Here is a 14,595-nt window from a genome sequence, read left to right on the forward strand (position 1 = left end):
ATATATACGACAGGCTTCTTTCAGTTTCCGTGTACCAAATCCACTCACAAGGCTTTGGTCGGCCCGAGGCTATAGTAGAAGACACTTGCTCAAGGTGCCACGCAGTAGGACTGAACCCGGAACCATGTGGTTGGTAAGCAATCTAATTACCACACAGCCACTCCTGCGCCTATACCTATATATATATATATATATATATATTGTATATATATTTTTTATTCTTAAAGAATCATGTTGTTGACAGTGTTTTCGAAGTTTTGGCCAGCTACGATATCGTTGCTTCCCTACGTTGGTTTGGCTGGTCTTCGAAGTCACTGTCAACAACATTATTGTATAAGAATAATTAATTTGTACTCAACAAAAATATAGAGTAATTTATCACATTAATGTAAAATTGTTTTCATAATAGCTAGACATAATAACAAACATGAAGATATATATATATATATATATATATGTGTGTGTGTGTGTGTGTTAGGAACAACATCCTGGTGTGTTGCAGTATATGTAAATGAGGACAGGATGCATTTGATAATGTAGTCCAATATTGCATTAACTTGAAATGGGTTGATGGTCATATTTGGAATGTCTATGATCATATCTCTGCTTCATGACGATTGATTTTGGACAAAAATAAAAACAATAATGAACAAGCAAAAAAGAAAGGCATCGGAGAGGCGATTCATACCCAGCGCACCGATAATTATTATTTTTCTTTTCAATTATCACCATTATAGGTATTTATATTCCGGCGAAATTAAGAAATCAACTTTTGAATAAACGAAACACTCGAATCCATCACTGTACTTACACACGCATAAACGCAAAGTCGCATATCTATGTATGTATATATGTTTGTTTGAAGATAATCAAACCAAATGTTTATCATTCTGAGCCACTCACACAATGAGTATTTCTGCCAAATTTGGCGAAAATCCGTTCAGCCATTTTCCAGTAATTTTGCAAACACACAGACAGACAGAGAAAGACGAGGGATTACAATACCTTGCTGCGCAGGGTAAATAGTAATAAGAAGAATAAAGAACAACAGCAGCTGGAGTAGCAGCAAGAGCGATAAGTTAAGTTTGGTAATATTTTCAATTGGGCAGAAACAGACAGAAACGATAACAGATAAAATGAACAAGATACATTAATACACAGACACACAATGATAGAAATAAGAAAAGTTATAAAAAACAAAGCAAAACAAAAGACAAACAGACGGTGAAATAAAGAATCGTAAATTATGCTACTGAATAGGTAACTAACTAGAAAATCTTTTAGATGTCTGGAAAATCTATCCAAATCCGGCGGAACTTTTATTATTAATGAAAAGATGAAATGTTTCGAAACAAAGGTGAGAAAGAATTGGCTGTTAACACCAATAAAAGTCAATGTCTTTTTGTATTTGATGATATCAATGTTTGTAACACAAGTTAAAATGGTGGACAATCATTATTATGTCATCAAGTGCAGTGTATATACGAAATACGTGATTTTTCTGTCTTCACATATCTTTCTCATCCTTAATATCTTATTCTTTCCTTTTCATTCAATATTCTATTCCGTTCGATTCTGTCATTGAATTCCGTTCCTTTATCCCTATCCTTTCCGTTCGATTCGTTTGTATTTGTCGCGTTTATAGAATCTTATCGGATTTCCATCAACGGAATAGTAGTTTTTCCTATGACCTTTATCTTTATATTCTCTCTCTGTCTTTCTGTCTCTATCTCTCTCTGTCTGTATCTCCCTCTCTTTCAATAATTTACCACGAATCTATCCATCCATCTATCTATCAGATAGATAGATGGATGCATAGATTTGTGGTATCTATCTATCTATCTATCTATCTATCTATCTATCTATCTATCTATCTATCTATCTATCTATCTATCTATCTATCTATCTATCTATCTATCTATATATATCTCTCTCTTAGCCTGTATATATAATATATATTTGTATTATATATATCATATATATATATACATCCACCTATTTGTCTGTCTATGTCCCTTCTCGCCCACTCTTTACACGCATATTTCTATATACATAGACACACACATTCACACACACACACACACACACATACACACACACACACGCACACATGCACACATACTTTTTTAGTTAAATATATGTGTGCATATATGCATGAACGTGTGTCTGTGCATGTATATATGAATGCGTGTACGTGTATACATACATAATACATACCTACATACATACATACATACATACATACATACATACATACATACATACATACATACATACATACATACATACAATATATATATATATGTATATATTTATATTTATATTCGTACATACACCTCCACATAAGCAAATAACCATACTCAGGCAATGTGCTCGCAGGCATTAATACACAACGTTACATTCATCATCGGAACGAACGTTGATTAGGAAATAACTTAATGAAGCTTCTGAGGAAAAGCAACAACAGACTTAATAAAAACAAACTAAATTCAATAAATAAATATTACTTTTACATTTTCCAGTATTAATAACCCTTACTTAGAAGCAAGCCATTTTCGATATGCTCTGGTGTATCTCAAGAAGTTTTTTTGACTTCTTATCTATAGTATTCCATCCGTAATAAATACATACGTAAGGATACGTCTGATGATATTCCATGTGTCTATAGTTCGATAAATCGATGGTGAGATTGTTAGATTGTTCTTATTATATCAGCGTCATCGTATCTGTAGTATTATAAATAGCCAAATTCTGAAAGGACAGAATATTCTCTCTACTTCAAAGCAAGTTCCTTGACAATTTCCATTTATTTATTTATTTATTGAAATTCATTATTCCCTTGAGATGGGAATGGTTTTTCCCGTTCGTTCTCAAGGCATGCGCATAAAAAGAAATTGAACTGTCTGTCTGATTGTCTATCTGACTTTGTCTCTGTCAATCTTTCTGTCTGTCTGCCTGCCTGTCCCTCTCTCTGCCTGTCTGTCAATCTCTTTCTCTCGCGCTCTCTTTCTCTTTCTCTGCTTATCTGTCTAACTCTCTCTCTCTCTCATACATATGTCTGTGCACGTGTATATATATATGGTGCCCCAGCATGGCCGCGGCCTTCGGGCTAAAACATTTTTTTAAGGATTTAAGGATATATATATATGTACATACCTACATCTATATGTATATATACATGCATATATGGGTACAGGACATCGAAAAAAAGGTTGAACACAGTGAGAAACGAAAACATAAAAACAAAAGCATGGAAACGAACTTTTTCTCAAACAACCAAAGAACAGAGTACAAAATATACCACACAAGGAATATTCCCCTTCTTCAGTTGTCCCTGTTTCGTCTACTCCGCGTTCGAAGGTAATATATATATATATATATATATATATATATATATATATATATATATATATATATATATATATATATATATATAATATATATATATATATATGTATATATATATATATATATATATATATATATATATTATATATATATATATATATATATAATATATATATTATATATATATATATATATATTATATATATATCTATCTATCTATCTATCTATCTATCTATCTATCTATCTATCTATCTATCTATCTATCTATCTATCTATCTATTTATCTACCTCTATTCGCAACCACTCTATTCTGATATTTCCATATTCAGACATATATTTAATAGTATTATACAAAGGTTTTCTACTTCTCACTATTCTTCTGTCTCTCCCTCCCATTGTTGCCTATTCATACCTTAGTCTTTCTTACACACTCTCCCTCTTTCGTTCTGTACTTTTCCATTTCTTTCTCCCACTTCTATCGCATTTCTTGCCTGTTTAAATGACCTTCTTTTTTTATACGTTGATCTATTCTGTCACAAATAGCACAGAATAATTTAACAACATCCATTATCAACAAAAAGGACGAGCCTAGGTTATTAACTTATTTTTCTAGTGTTGCTTTTTTTTACACCATTTACACTGAATTTGTAATAATTAATTATTTACTTATAAGTAACTGGGCAGGAAAAAAAAGCACTTAGATGAAATGGAATAAAAAAAAATAAACGAAAACGTGCAAAAATAGAGAAAAGGAAGACATTAAGAAGCACACTGCATCCATTATTATGAAAAAACAGACCGGACGCCGTCCATTTTATTCATTCTCATACAAGTTCAGATAGTTAACAAAAGACAAACTTCAGTGCCACCTGTTGTTCAAGATTTAGTGAAACAGGGGTGAAGGAATCAATGATGAAATGATAAAAAGCGATATTAACAATAGAGTTAGGAACTAAGCATGTATGGAAATATAGAACCCAAGACAAACATGAAAAAGAATCAAAAGAAAATGGCGGATTTTACAGATGTACACGGCGGAATGCTAATAGCTGGAAGGAAATGGCGGCTGTTGAATGTAGATAGATTCTATAGTCTTCCTTGTCCCAACCCTTTCCCCCACTTCTATTGAAACTGAAGGTGAGAATTTCCATTCATAAACATTACATTATTGTTGTTTTTTCTCTCTCAGTTTAGTTATAATTTGAAGAAAAGTAAAGAATAAAAATAAAACAAAATAAAAACAAAACAAATGCAAAGCAAAATATGGAATAAAATAAAATAAAATATCTGAAGTAGTGACATAGGGGGAAAAATAAAGAAATATATAAATGAAAAGAAAAAGAGCACACACACGCGTGCGCACAAAGACACACACATAAAGACGCAGACACGGAAGACAGACGGAATAAAAACAAGAATAAGCAGAATACGATGAAGAGAAGGAAGGACTAGGACGGAGACGATAGCGGCGAAGACGACGATGATAATGGTGTTACATTTGCTGTTGCCTCTGATGATGATGATGATGATGACGACGACGACGATGATGATGACATGATGATGATGATGATGATGATAATGATGACGACGACGATGATGAGGACATGATGATGATGATGATGATGATGAGGATGATGACGAAGACGATGATGATGACGATGATGACATGATGATGATGATGATGATGATGATAATGATGACGACGACGATGATGAGGACATCATGATGATGATGATGATGATGATAATGATGGTGATGAGGATGATGACGAAGACGATGATGATGACGATGATGACATGATGATGATGATGATGATGATGATAATGATGACGACGACGATGATGAGGACATCATGATGATGATGATGATGATGATAATGATGGTGATGAGGATGATGACGAAGACGATGATGATGACGATGATGACATGATGATGATGATGATGATGATGATGATGATGATGACGATGACGACGATGACGATGACGATGATGAAGACATGATGATGATGATGATGATGATGACGACGACGATGATAATGTTGTTACATTTGTTGCTGTATCTGATGATGACGATGATGATGATGATGATGATGATGATGATGATGATGATGATGACGACGACGACGATGATGATGATGATGATGATGATGGTGATGATGGTGTTGATGATGATGGTGTTGATGATGATGATGATGATGATGATGATGATGGTGATGATGGTGTTGATGATGATGGTGTTGATGATGATGATGATGATGATGATGATGATGGTGATGATGGTGTTGATGATGATGATGATGATGATGATGATGATGATGATGATGATGATGGTGATGATGGTGTTGATGATGATGGTGTTGATGATGATGATGATGATGATGATGATGGTGATGATGGTGTTGATGATGATGATGATGATGATGATGATGATGATGATGATGGAAATGGTGGCTAAAGAGGTGATTTGAATTATGCAGACTTTCGTGCGGCATCTGCTGTGCTGCTGCTGCTGCTGCTACTGCTTCTGTTAAAATGATGGTGATAATGAAGCATGACAACAAAATTATCATAAACAGGAAAAAAAAAGGGAAAAGATTAAAAAGGGGAGCGAGGGAGAGGGGAGAAGAAAAAATACAGTACAAATAACAAGAACCAAAGCACCAACGCCAAAGCGCAACTAAAACAACAACCGCAATGACGGCTGTGACGACGAATATACTTAATATTGATGTATTGCCAGCTCTAGGCATAGACAGATATAGGGATGAAGAGATGAAGAGGTGGAGAAAGAGAGAGAGAGAGAGAGTGAGTGGGGAAAAAGATGGAACCAAGGAAGAAAGAGAGAAGGAGAGAGGGAGAGAAAGGGAGAGAAAGGGAAAGAGAGCAACATAAAGGCACGAAGACATTTTTGTAGGTAGGTGGGTCGATAACAGATAGATAGATAGATGATAGATACATAGATGATAAATACATAAATAAGTAAATAGATAGATAGATAGACAGACAGACAGATATATATATATATATATATATATATATATATATAGAGAGAGATAGCTAGATAGATAGATAGATAGATAGATAGAGATAGATAGGTAGGTAGGTAGGTAGGTAGATAGATATATAGATTGATAGATAGATAGATAGATAGATAGATAGATAGATAGAGAGATTGATAGGTAGACAGACAGACAGACCGATAGATAGATAAACAGATATGTAGACGGACACACAGATAGATAGATAAGCAGATGGATAGACATACATACAGATATATAAATAGATAGATAGATAGGTAGGTAGATAGACAGATAGGCTGACTGTTAGACAGACATTCAAGACTATTGGATTGATAAGTGGATACCTAGATGGAGAAGATTAGTTACACCAATAAGTAGATAGATGAATAGACAGATGAATGGATAGATAGGTGTATAACAGAGAGGAAGAGATAGATCGATAGATAAATAGATAGATAGATGGATAGATAGATACATAGATAGAGAGAGAGATAAGACGGTACATATGTCGATAGACTGATATGCATATATATATATTTGATATATAAACAGACCACCAGATAAATATATAGATAGGTAGATATATAGGTAGATAGATAGGCAGATAAATAGATAGCTAGATTGATAAATAGACAGATAGACAGACGGACAGAGAAACAGATAAATAAACAGGTGGATGGATGGATAAAGCTATATTGAGGAAAGAAAACAGACTGAAAAGGGTGTGGTTAAAAGGCACGCAATAACACGTTTGTGAAAATGTCTGCCGCTAGGTTATTTGGCTGGTCGGTTGACTTAAATGACGGGTTGGCCGATTGGTTGGTCGGTCGGTCGGTCGGTTAGTCGGGCTGTTTGGGTTGTGGTTCGTGTGTTGAGTGCGGGCGGGGATAAGCAGGAACAATTGGAACAAAACAAAGCACGTGTCTTTATCTATTGTCCGCCATCACGTCTTTTTATTTTCATGTTCCAACACATCCGACCCTGCACTTCTCTATCCGCTCCTACTCTTCCTCCTCCTCCTCCTCCGCCTCCTCTTACTTCACTTCCTTTCCCAACAACTCGCAATGTTCCTCTTCTAGTACACATCATTCATAATGCAACTTTATCGATAGATTTTCGGAAGTGCTTTTCAGTCAAAGATGAAAGTGATGGGGAAATACTAACGTATATATATATGATTGTTTATACGTGTGTGTGCGTTTGTGTGTGTTCATATGTCTGCGTATATGTATATACGTACATATGTACACACACACACACACAAACACATATGGACATGAGCATACGTACATACAAGTGTAGATGAATACATACACATATATTCACATAGACACATGCACGCAGGCAGATATTGAGTAAATATATGTACAAATACTCAACAAGCACTCCAAGATGTCTCAACAGTTACTTGTATGTATGTATGTATGTATGTATGTAAGTATGTATGTATGTATGCATATATATATATGTATATATGTACGTATGAATGTATGTATGTATGCATACATGCATGTATATATATATATATATATATATTTATATGTATGTACATATGTACGTATGAATGTATGTATCTATGTATGCATGAATATAATTATGTATGAACATATTTATGTACGTATGTGTATGTTTGCTAGTATATATGTAAATATGTGTGTATGAATGCCTATAAGTATATATGTGTGTATGAATATACTGTATTATATATGTATTAATATATATTTATGTATGTATTCATGAATGTATGTAGTTATGGATGAATGTATATATATGCATAAATGTATGCGTGAATGAATGTATATATGTATGTATGTATGAATGTATGTTGGCATGAGTGAATGCATTTATGTATATATGTGTGCATGAATATCTGTATGCATGCATACAAATATAAATTAATGCCTATATATATATGAATTTATGTATGCATGCATGGAAATATGAATCATTGCATATACATTTTATATATATGTGTGTGTGTGTGTATGTGCTAGTTTATGAATATATCTATGTATGCATCTATCTATCTATCGTATAACACACATATACTTATAACAATTTATCCAGAGTGGAGCATAAGCATGCTTTAAAGCATGCATCATCCTGTCGACATGTTGACCTTTCATGGCAATCATTTCACTTCAGACATAACCGAACATCTATGCAGGATTTGTATACAAATACACATGTACATATAAATATACATATATATATTTGTATGTATATATATATATATATATATATAATTATATATATATATATATATATTATATATATATTTATAATATATATATATAGCAGGAGTGGCTGTGTGGTAAGTAGCTTGTTTACCAACCACATGGTTCCGGGTTCAGTCCTACTGCGTGGCACCTTGGGCAAGTGTCTTCTACTATAGCCTCGGGCCGACCATAGCCTTGCGAGTGGATTTGGTAGACGGAAACTGAAAGAAGCCCGTCGTATATATGTATATATATATATATATATATGTGTGTGTGTATGTGTGTGCGTGTATGTTTGTGTGGCTGTGTGGTAGGAAGCTTGATTCCCAACTACATGCTTTCACGTTCAGTCCCACTGTGAGGCATCTTGGGTGAATGTCTCCTACTATAATAAAGCCGTCTTAGTGAATTTGGTTGACGGTAACTGAAAGAAACCCATCGTGTGTGTGTATTTATAGCGGTCCGGTAAATGCGAGCGATGGAATCAGTACCAGTTTCAGTTTCTGTCTACCAAATCCACTCACAAGGCTTTGGTGTACCCGAGGCGATAGTAGAAGACACTTGCCCAAGGTGCCACGCTGTGGGACTGAACCAGGAGCCATGCGGTTGGTAAGCAAGCTACTTACCACACAGCCTCTCCTGCGCCTATGATTACATTAATTTTTGAAAATGGAATGTATTTTAATGAACACTGACTTTATAATCATTAAATACGCGTGGAAATTTTTTTCGACAAGCTAAGATTACCAAATCAGAGAAGAATAGAGGAGATATAAGTCTTATATTCATTCTTTTATTCATTCATTCACCAGAGTACATGTCTCTTTCCAGTCAGAGGAACACCTATCACGATTCGACCCAGCATCATAGATTTAGCGATGGTTTTTTTTCTCGATGGTTTGTCATTACTCGTCACGATATGCCTGATGGATGGCAAGGGTGCTTTAGACATACCCGGACGAAATTTGACTCACAGACGAAGCGAGCTGGAATAAACACTGCAACGACACCGATATTCTAACAGGTCTACCACTCCACCACGCTGGATTAGTTCTTTTTTCTAAGGTCCCAAAGGGTTGAAAGTTAAAGTGAACCACGACCTGATTCCATCTGAGGCTGCAGAGGATCAAAGAAATAGTGAAAGACATTCTATCCGATCTTCTAAAGGCTTTCCCAATACTCCGGCTTTTTGATAATCATTTACATTTGTGGATTTTATTCACCAAGGCAAATAAAATGAAAGTGGTCGCAGAATATTGAATTACAATTGTGCTACGAACTTCTTTTCATATCAGACTTGAAGTATTACGATTTCTCTCTTGCAAAATCATCGATAATAACTTTAACATCTGTCAGATCAGAACACAATAGCTTAATACGATACAGGAAACGAGTAGTTAAAGGCGAAACTTGAAGTCCCACTTATCTAATATTGGTTTCAAAATTTGACACACGGCCAGTTATTTCTAGGGAGGGATTAAGTTGATTACATCGACTCCAATACTCAAGAGGTGCTTATTTTATCGACGCCGAAAATATGTAAGGGAAAGTCGAGCTCGGCGGAATTTGAATTCAGAACATAAAAATGGATGAAATACAGCTAAACATTTTGCCCGGGGAGCAAACGATTCTGCCGGCTCGCCACGTTAACCTAATATAATACTGAGTTTCAAATTCTGGCACAGGCCAGCAAGATGCTGGTGTGTTTACGTTCCCGAAACTTAGCCGTTCGGCAAAAGAGACCGACAGAATAAGTACTAGGCTTACAAAAGAATAAGTCCTAGGGTCGATTTGCTCGGCTAAAAGGCGGTGCTCCAGCACGGCCTCAGTCAAAGGACTGAAAGAAGTAAAGAAAGAAAGAAATATACACGTATATGAAACAAGTGTGCGCACGAAATATTACTCCGAGACGTAGACATCAAACTTTAAAAAAATTAAGTGTAAGTGAGGTAACATTGGACATATAACATATATTATGTTCCCGTTCTTGTTATTGTTTTTGAGCTCTAGTTAGTTCCAATTGTAAATTCCCTAGCTCATTGCTGGAAATATATTTTCCAATGCCTTGATTTATATTTTTCAAAGCGTTAGAATGTGATTAGGGAAGAATCTAGTTATTTTTACAAGAAGTTTGAACAACTGATTGAAAGTAGAAGTTATTTTGTTGGCTGGAGAAGTTTCATCGTTAACTCATCATGTATATAGTTCAGATAATTTCGAACACAAGTAGTGATGACCTGGCGAGAATGCATAAAATGAAGTTCCGTCTGTCATGAAATGTTTTCTTACACTAAATGCTCAAATACATTTGTCAATAGTTGTTATATAGATTTCACGGTCGAAACCATCGCGAATAGACCATTAAAACTATCGGCCATCAAATACTAATACTAATTGTGAGAGATAGCAGGACTGTCTCAGGAAATAATATCTAATGATACTAAATAGTCTTTAACGGTTTTAGTAGGAAACTTGTCATTATTGAGTTTGTTTCATCCTTCGTGTGACGATAAAATATACTACCAGAGAAATACTAAAAGTTGATTAAATCGTCGAAATAAACGGTAGATTGGCAGAATCGTTAGAGAACCGAACAAAATAACCTGCCGGTAAAACTGCTATTCCAAGTTCCTAGAGAATATCTCTAGGCTATTTCCGTTAGTATGCAGTGACAATTTTCGCGGATTAGTGAACAAGTTAAATGTGAGCTGACAGTACTATCGTCATCAACGGCTGGCTTGTCTTTCCCGATAGAATCACGAAACGTACGTTTCGTTACATTCTGAGTTAAAAGGCCATTGATGTCAAAATTACATTTAACTTTTTCGGGGTCGAAAAGTACAATGGGCATTATATATTTTTATAACCCTACCTGAATGTCAATGAATTAAAAAGAAAACACACCGTCTAAAATTTGTGGTCATGTGCTTTTTTTAAGAAAATATTATTTATTTACTTACCGTCGACACCAAACTCTCGCGTAACCTCTACGACGCCATTATTGACGGAACATTTGATAACTAGATCTCTATATATATGTATATATATGTGTTTGTGTGTCTGTATTTGTCCCCCCAACATCCCCCCAACATCGATAGAATAAATACTAGGTTTACAAAGAATATGTCCTGGGGTCGATTTGCTCGACTAAAGGCGTTGCTCCAGCATGGCTGCAGTCAAATGACTGAAACAAGTAAAAGAGTAAGAGTATTCATCAAATATAGTTTTTTGAAAACCTGAATACGGTTAAAGATATTCCACGCGTGACGACACCATCTTTCATTTTAAACATAGTATATTCATGATTACCCTATTGATCTAATTTGTCCTGTCTTTGTCAAGACAGTACGCTAGATTTCGGTGAGATTTCGCTGACTATTTCTAGCAGACGGGACGACCACATGCAAGCCCCACTGTTGGCTCGACTGTCTTAATGCTCAATTCGTGTTTTCCTTTTTAAATTAATAATCAAACTTTTCAACCATTCAACGATGCTTGCATTGATATCTACATACAGAGATAAAATTGAAAAGAAGAGCACTTACCGTCGACACCAAACTCTCCCGTAACCTCCACGGTATTACCATCGACGCCATTATTGACGGAACATTTGATGACTAAATCGATATCAACTTTCGTTAATATATAATGAAGGGTACTGCTTCGATGATACTGACATGATGTTCTGTTAAGTCGTGGTTCCGTTTGGTTGATGTTTTCGCCACAGAGGCGAATCCAACCGCTGTCTTGACGTCGCTGACGATACCACGTGATGTTACCGGGTGGGTTTCCAACCATACCGCCGCATCGTATTTCTAATAAGACATCCGTGTGAGGCACTGTGTTGTTTATATTTTCCATCTTGAGAGGACCTGGTTTTGCTGAAACGAGAGAAAGACGGTGATAATGTTATTTAATATGTATCATATATATATATATATATATATATATATATATATATATATATATATATATTATATATATTTGAAAAGCTGAACGCGAAACTGGTCTTTCTTCAAAAACTATGTCATTGTATGAAAAAAATTTATAACATTCTTCTGACATAATGACTCAAATATATATTTTTTTAACCTTTTAAAACAAGCCTTCTGTAGTTTTTTCACTTTTTACTATTTTCTATATATATATATATATATATATATATAGTTAATCCAAACATGAAAACACAAAAAGAAAACACAACAACGCGAGGACGTGGAACAAATATAGTGTTATTGGACGCTCAGGAAAGGAAGGAAAGAAGGGGGATTTAACGTTTCGAGCGGAGCTCTTCGTCAGAAACATAGGAAAAGGAAAGATCCAAGGAAGGGAAGACGGAGGAAAAAAATCGCAAACGACAATAGAAAATGGAGATATTCAATATTCAATTCAAAAATTAAAATTTATTAGCATAATATTATCTTATATTATATTCTTATAATAATATAATATAATATAATATAATATAATATAATATAATATAATATAATATAATATAATATGATATAATATAATAAATAATAAATACAAATTACATATAATTGTTTCGATTCTTACCCATAATATGTATGTATGCGAGTAATTTATATTGATAAATTCAAAATTCAAAATTCATTAGAAAGTCAATTTCACTTTACAAATGTCTGACAAATAGAAAAGACATACTAACAGTTACAATTGTAAAGTTTCAGCTATATATATATATATATATATATATATATATATATAAACAAAGGCGATTAAAGTATCCAGGCAGATAACAGTAAAGCACACATTGCTAAACTAAGTTGGTTTACTATATCAAACAGATACTAATAAATCTAAGTAAATAAAACTTTCAAGGTAATTATTCACGTATGACAAGTAAATCCAAATATTGTTTAGAAGAATTTCTAGAAAGTCAGAGTATAAGATAACAAAATATGAATAGTGAAAATCATAAAAGCCGGATACCAAACTAGTTTTTTTTATTAGAATATTATATTTACTTATATCATTATTTTTGCATGCGTTGTATGCAAGGGATAATTTCTTAGTTCATTTTGAATTCAAGTAATTTTAGATTGCCTTCATAACGTTGTGTCAACATGTATATACGGACATATCAATCTGATATTTTCTGTGTCTAAATATGTCGATAAACGGAAACGATCATCGATATTGTATGGTGGATTCACCAATTAAAAATGGGATTTTCTCCATTCTTATTTTTGTTATATATATATACTAGCAGTATCGCCCGGCGTTGCTCGGGTTTGTAAGGGAAATAACTATATAAGCATTTTTAGAGAGTTATAGCCAAAAAATAGCAAAAAATGCATTAAAAATGGAAAAAAATTATGGTAAATTTTTTTTTAAATCGTTGACTCATCGAAGACATTTTTAGAGAGTTACTTCCTGTATATAATAGCGGAAAAATGCATTAAAATGGAAAAAAATGATGGTGATTTTTTTTTTAAACGTAGACTCATCGTAGACGCGCGCTAATACCCAGAAGGGCTCGATATGAATGACGACTATAAGATACCCGGTTTTGGTTAAACTGCACCGCAAAATGTGGGAGTAGTTAGGAATCTAAATCGTAGGAGACAGACACAGAACCTCTCTTTTATATATAAAGATATATATATATATATATATATATATATATATTATAGGGAGAGTTTACGAAAAAAACAACAAAAGACGAAGACAGATGGTGTACAAAACTAACAGATGTATTAGTATAACGCTCAGCAATAGAAAAATATTTTACGTTTCGAGTCTATGCTCTTCTACAGAAAGGGACACAGAAAAAAACAAGGAGAGAAACAAGGAGAGAAAAATGTGTAGTGGTTAACGATCTATCATGGCGTCTATATATATATATATACTCCTTTACTCTTTTACTTTCTTCAGTAATTTGACAACGGCCATGCTGGAGTACTACCCATAACATAGTTCGCAAGAAGATTCAGCGCGGCAAAAAGGACCGATAGAATAAGTACTAGGCTTACAAAGAATAAGTC

General features: G+C 34.2%; 1 protein-coding gene across 2 annotated transcripts in view; it reads right to left on the reverse strand.

The window, feature by feature from the left end:
- Positions 1–12,468, reverse strand: part of LOC115222062 — a 51,918-nt gene extending 39,450 nt beyond the window's left edge. For both annotated transcript variants that reach the window (XM_029792165.2, XM_036511428.1), the window contains exon 1: positions 12,133–12,468. In XM_029792165.2, coding sequence (XP_029648025.2) covers positions 12,133–12,448 — 316 coding nt within the window. In that variant the 5' untranslated portion in view covers positions 12,449–12,468. The remainder of the gene's footprint in view (positions 1–12,132) is intronic.
- Positions 12,469–14,595: the final 2,127 nt, after the last annotated feature.

Source organism: Octopus sinensis, linkage group LG19, assembly GCF_006345805.1.
Source record: "Octopus sinensis linkage group LG19, ASM634580v1, whole genome shotgun sequence".
Taxonomy (NCBI): domain Eukaryota; kingdom Metazoa; phylum Mollusca; class Cephalopoda; order Octopoda; family Octopodidae; genus Octopus; species Octopus sinensis.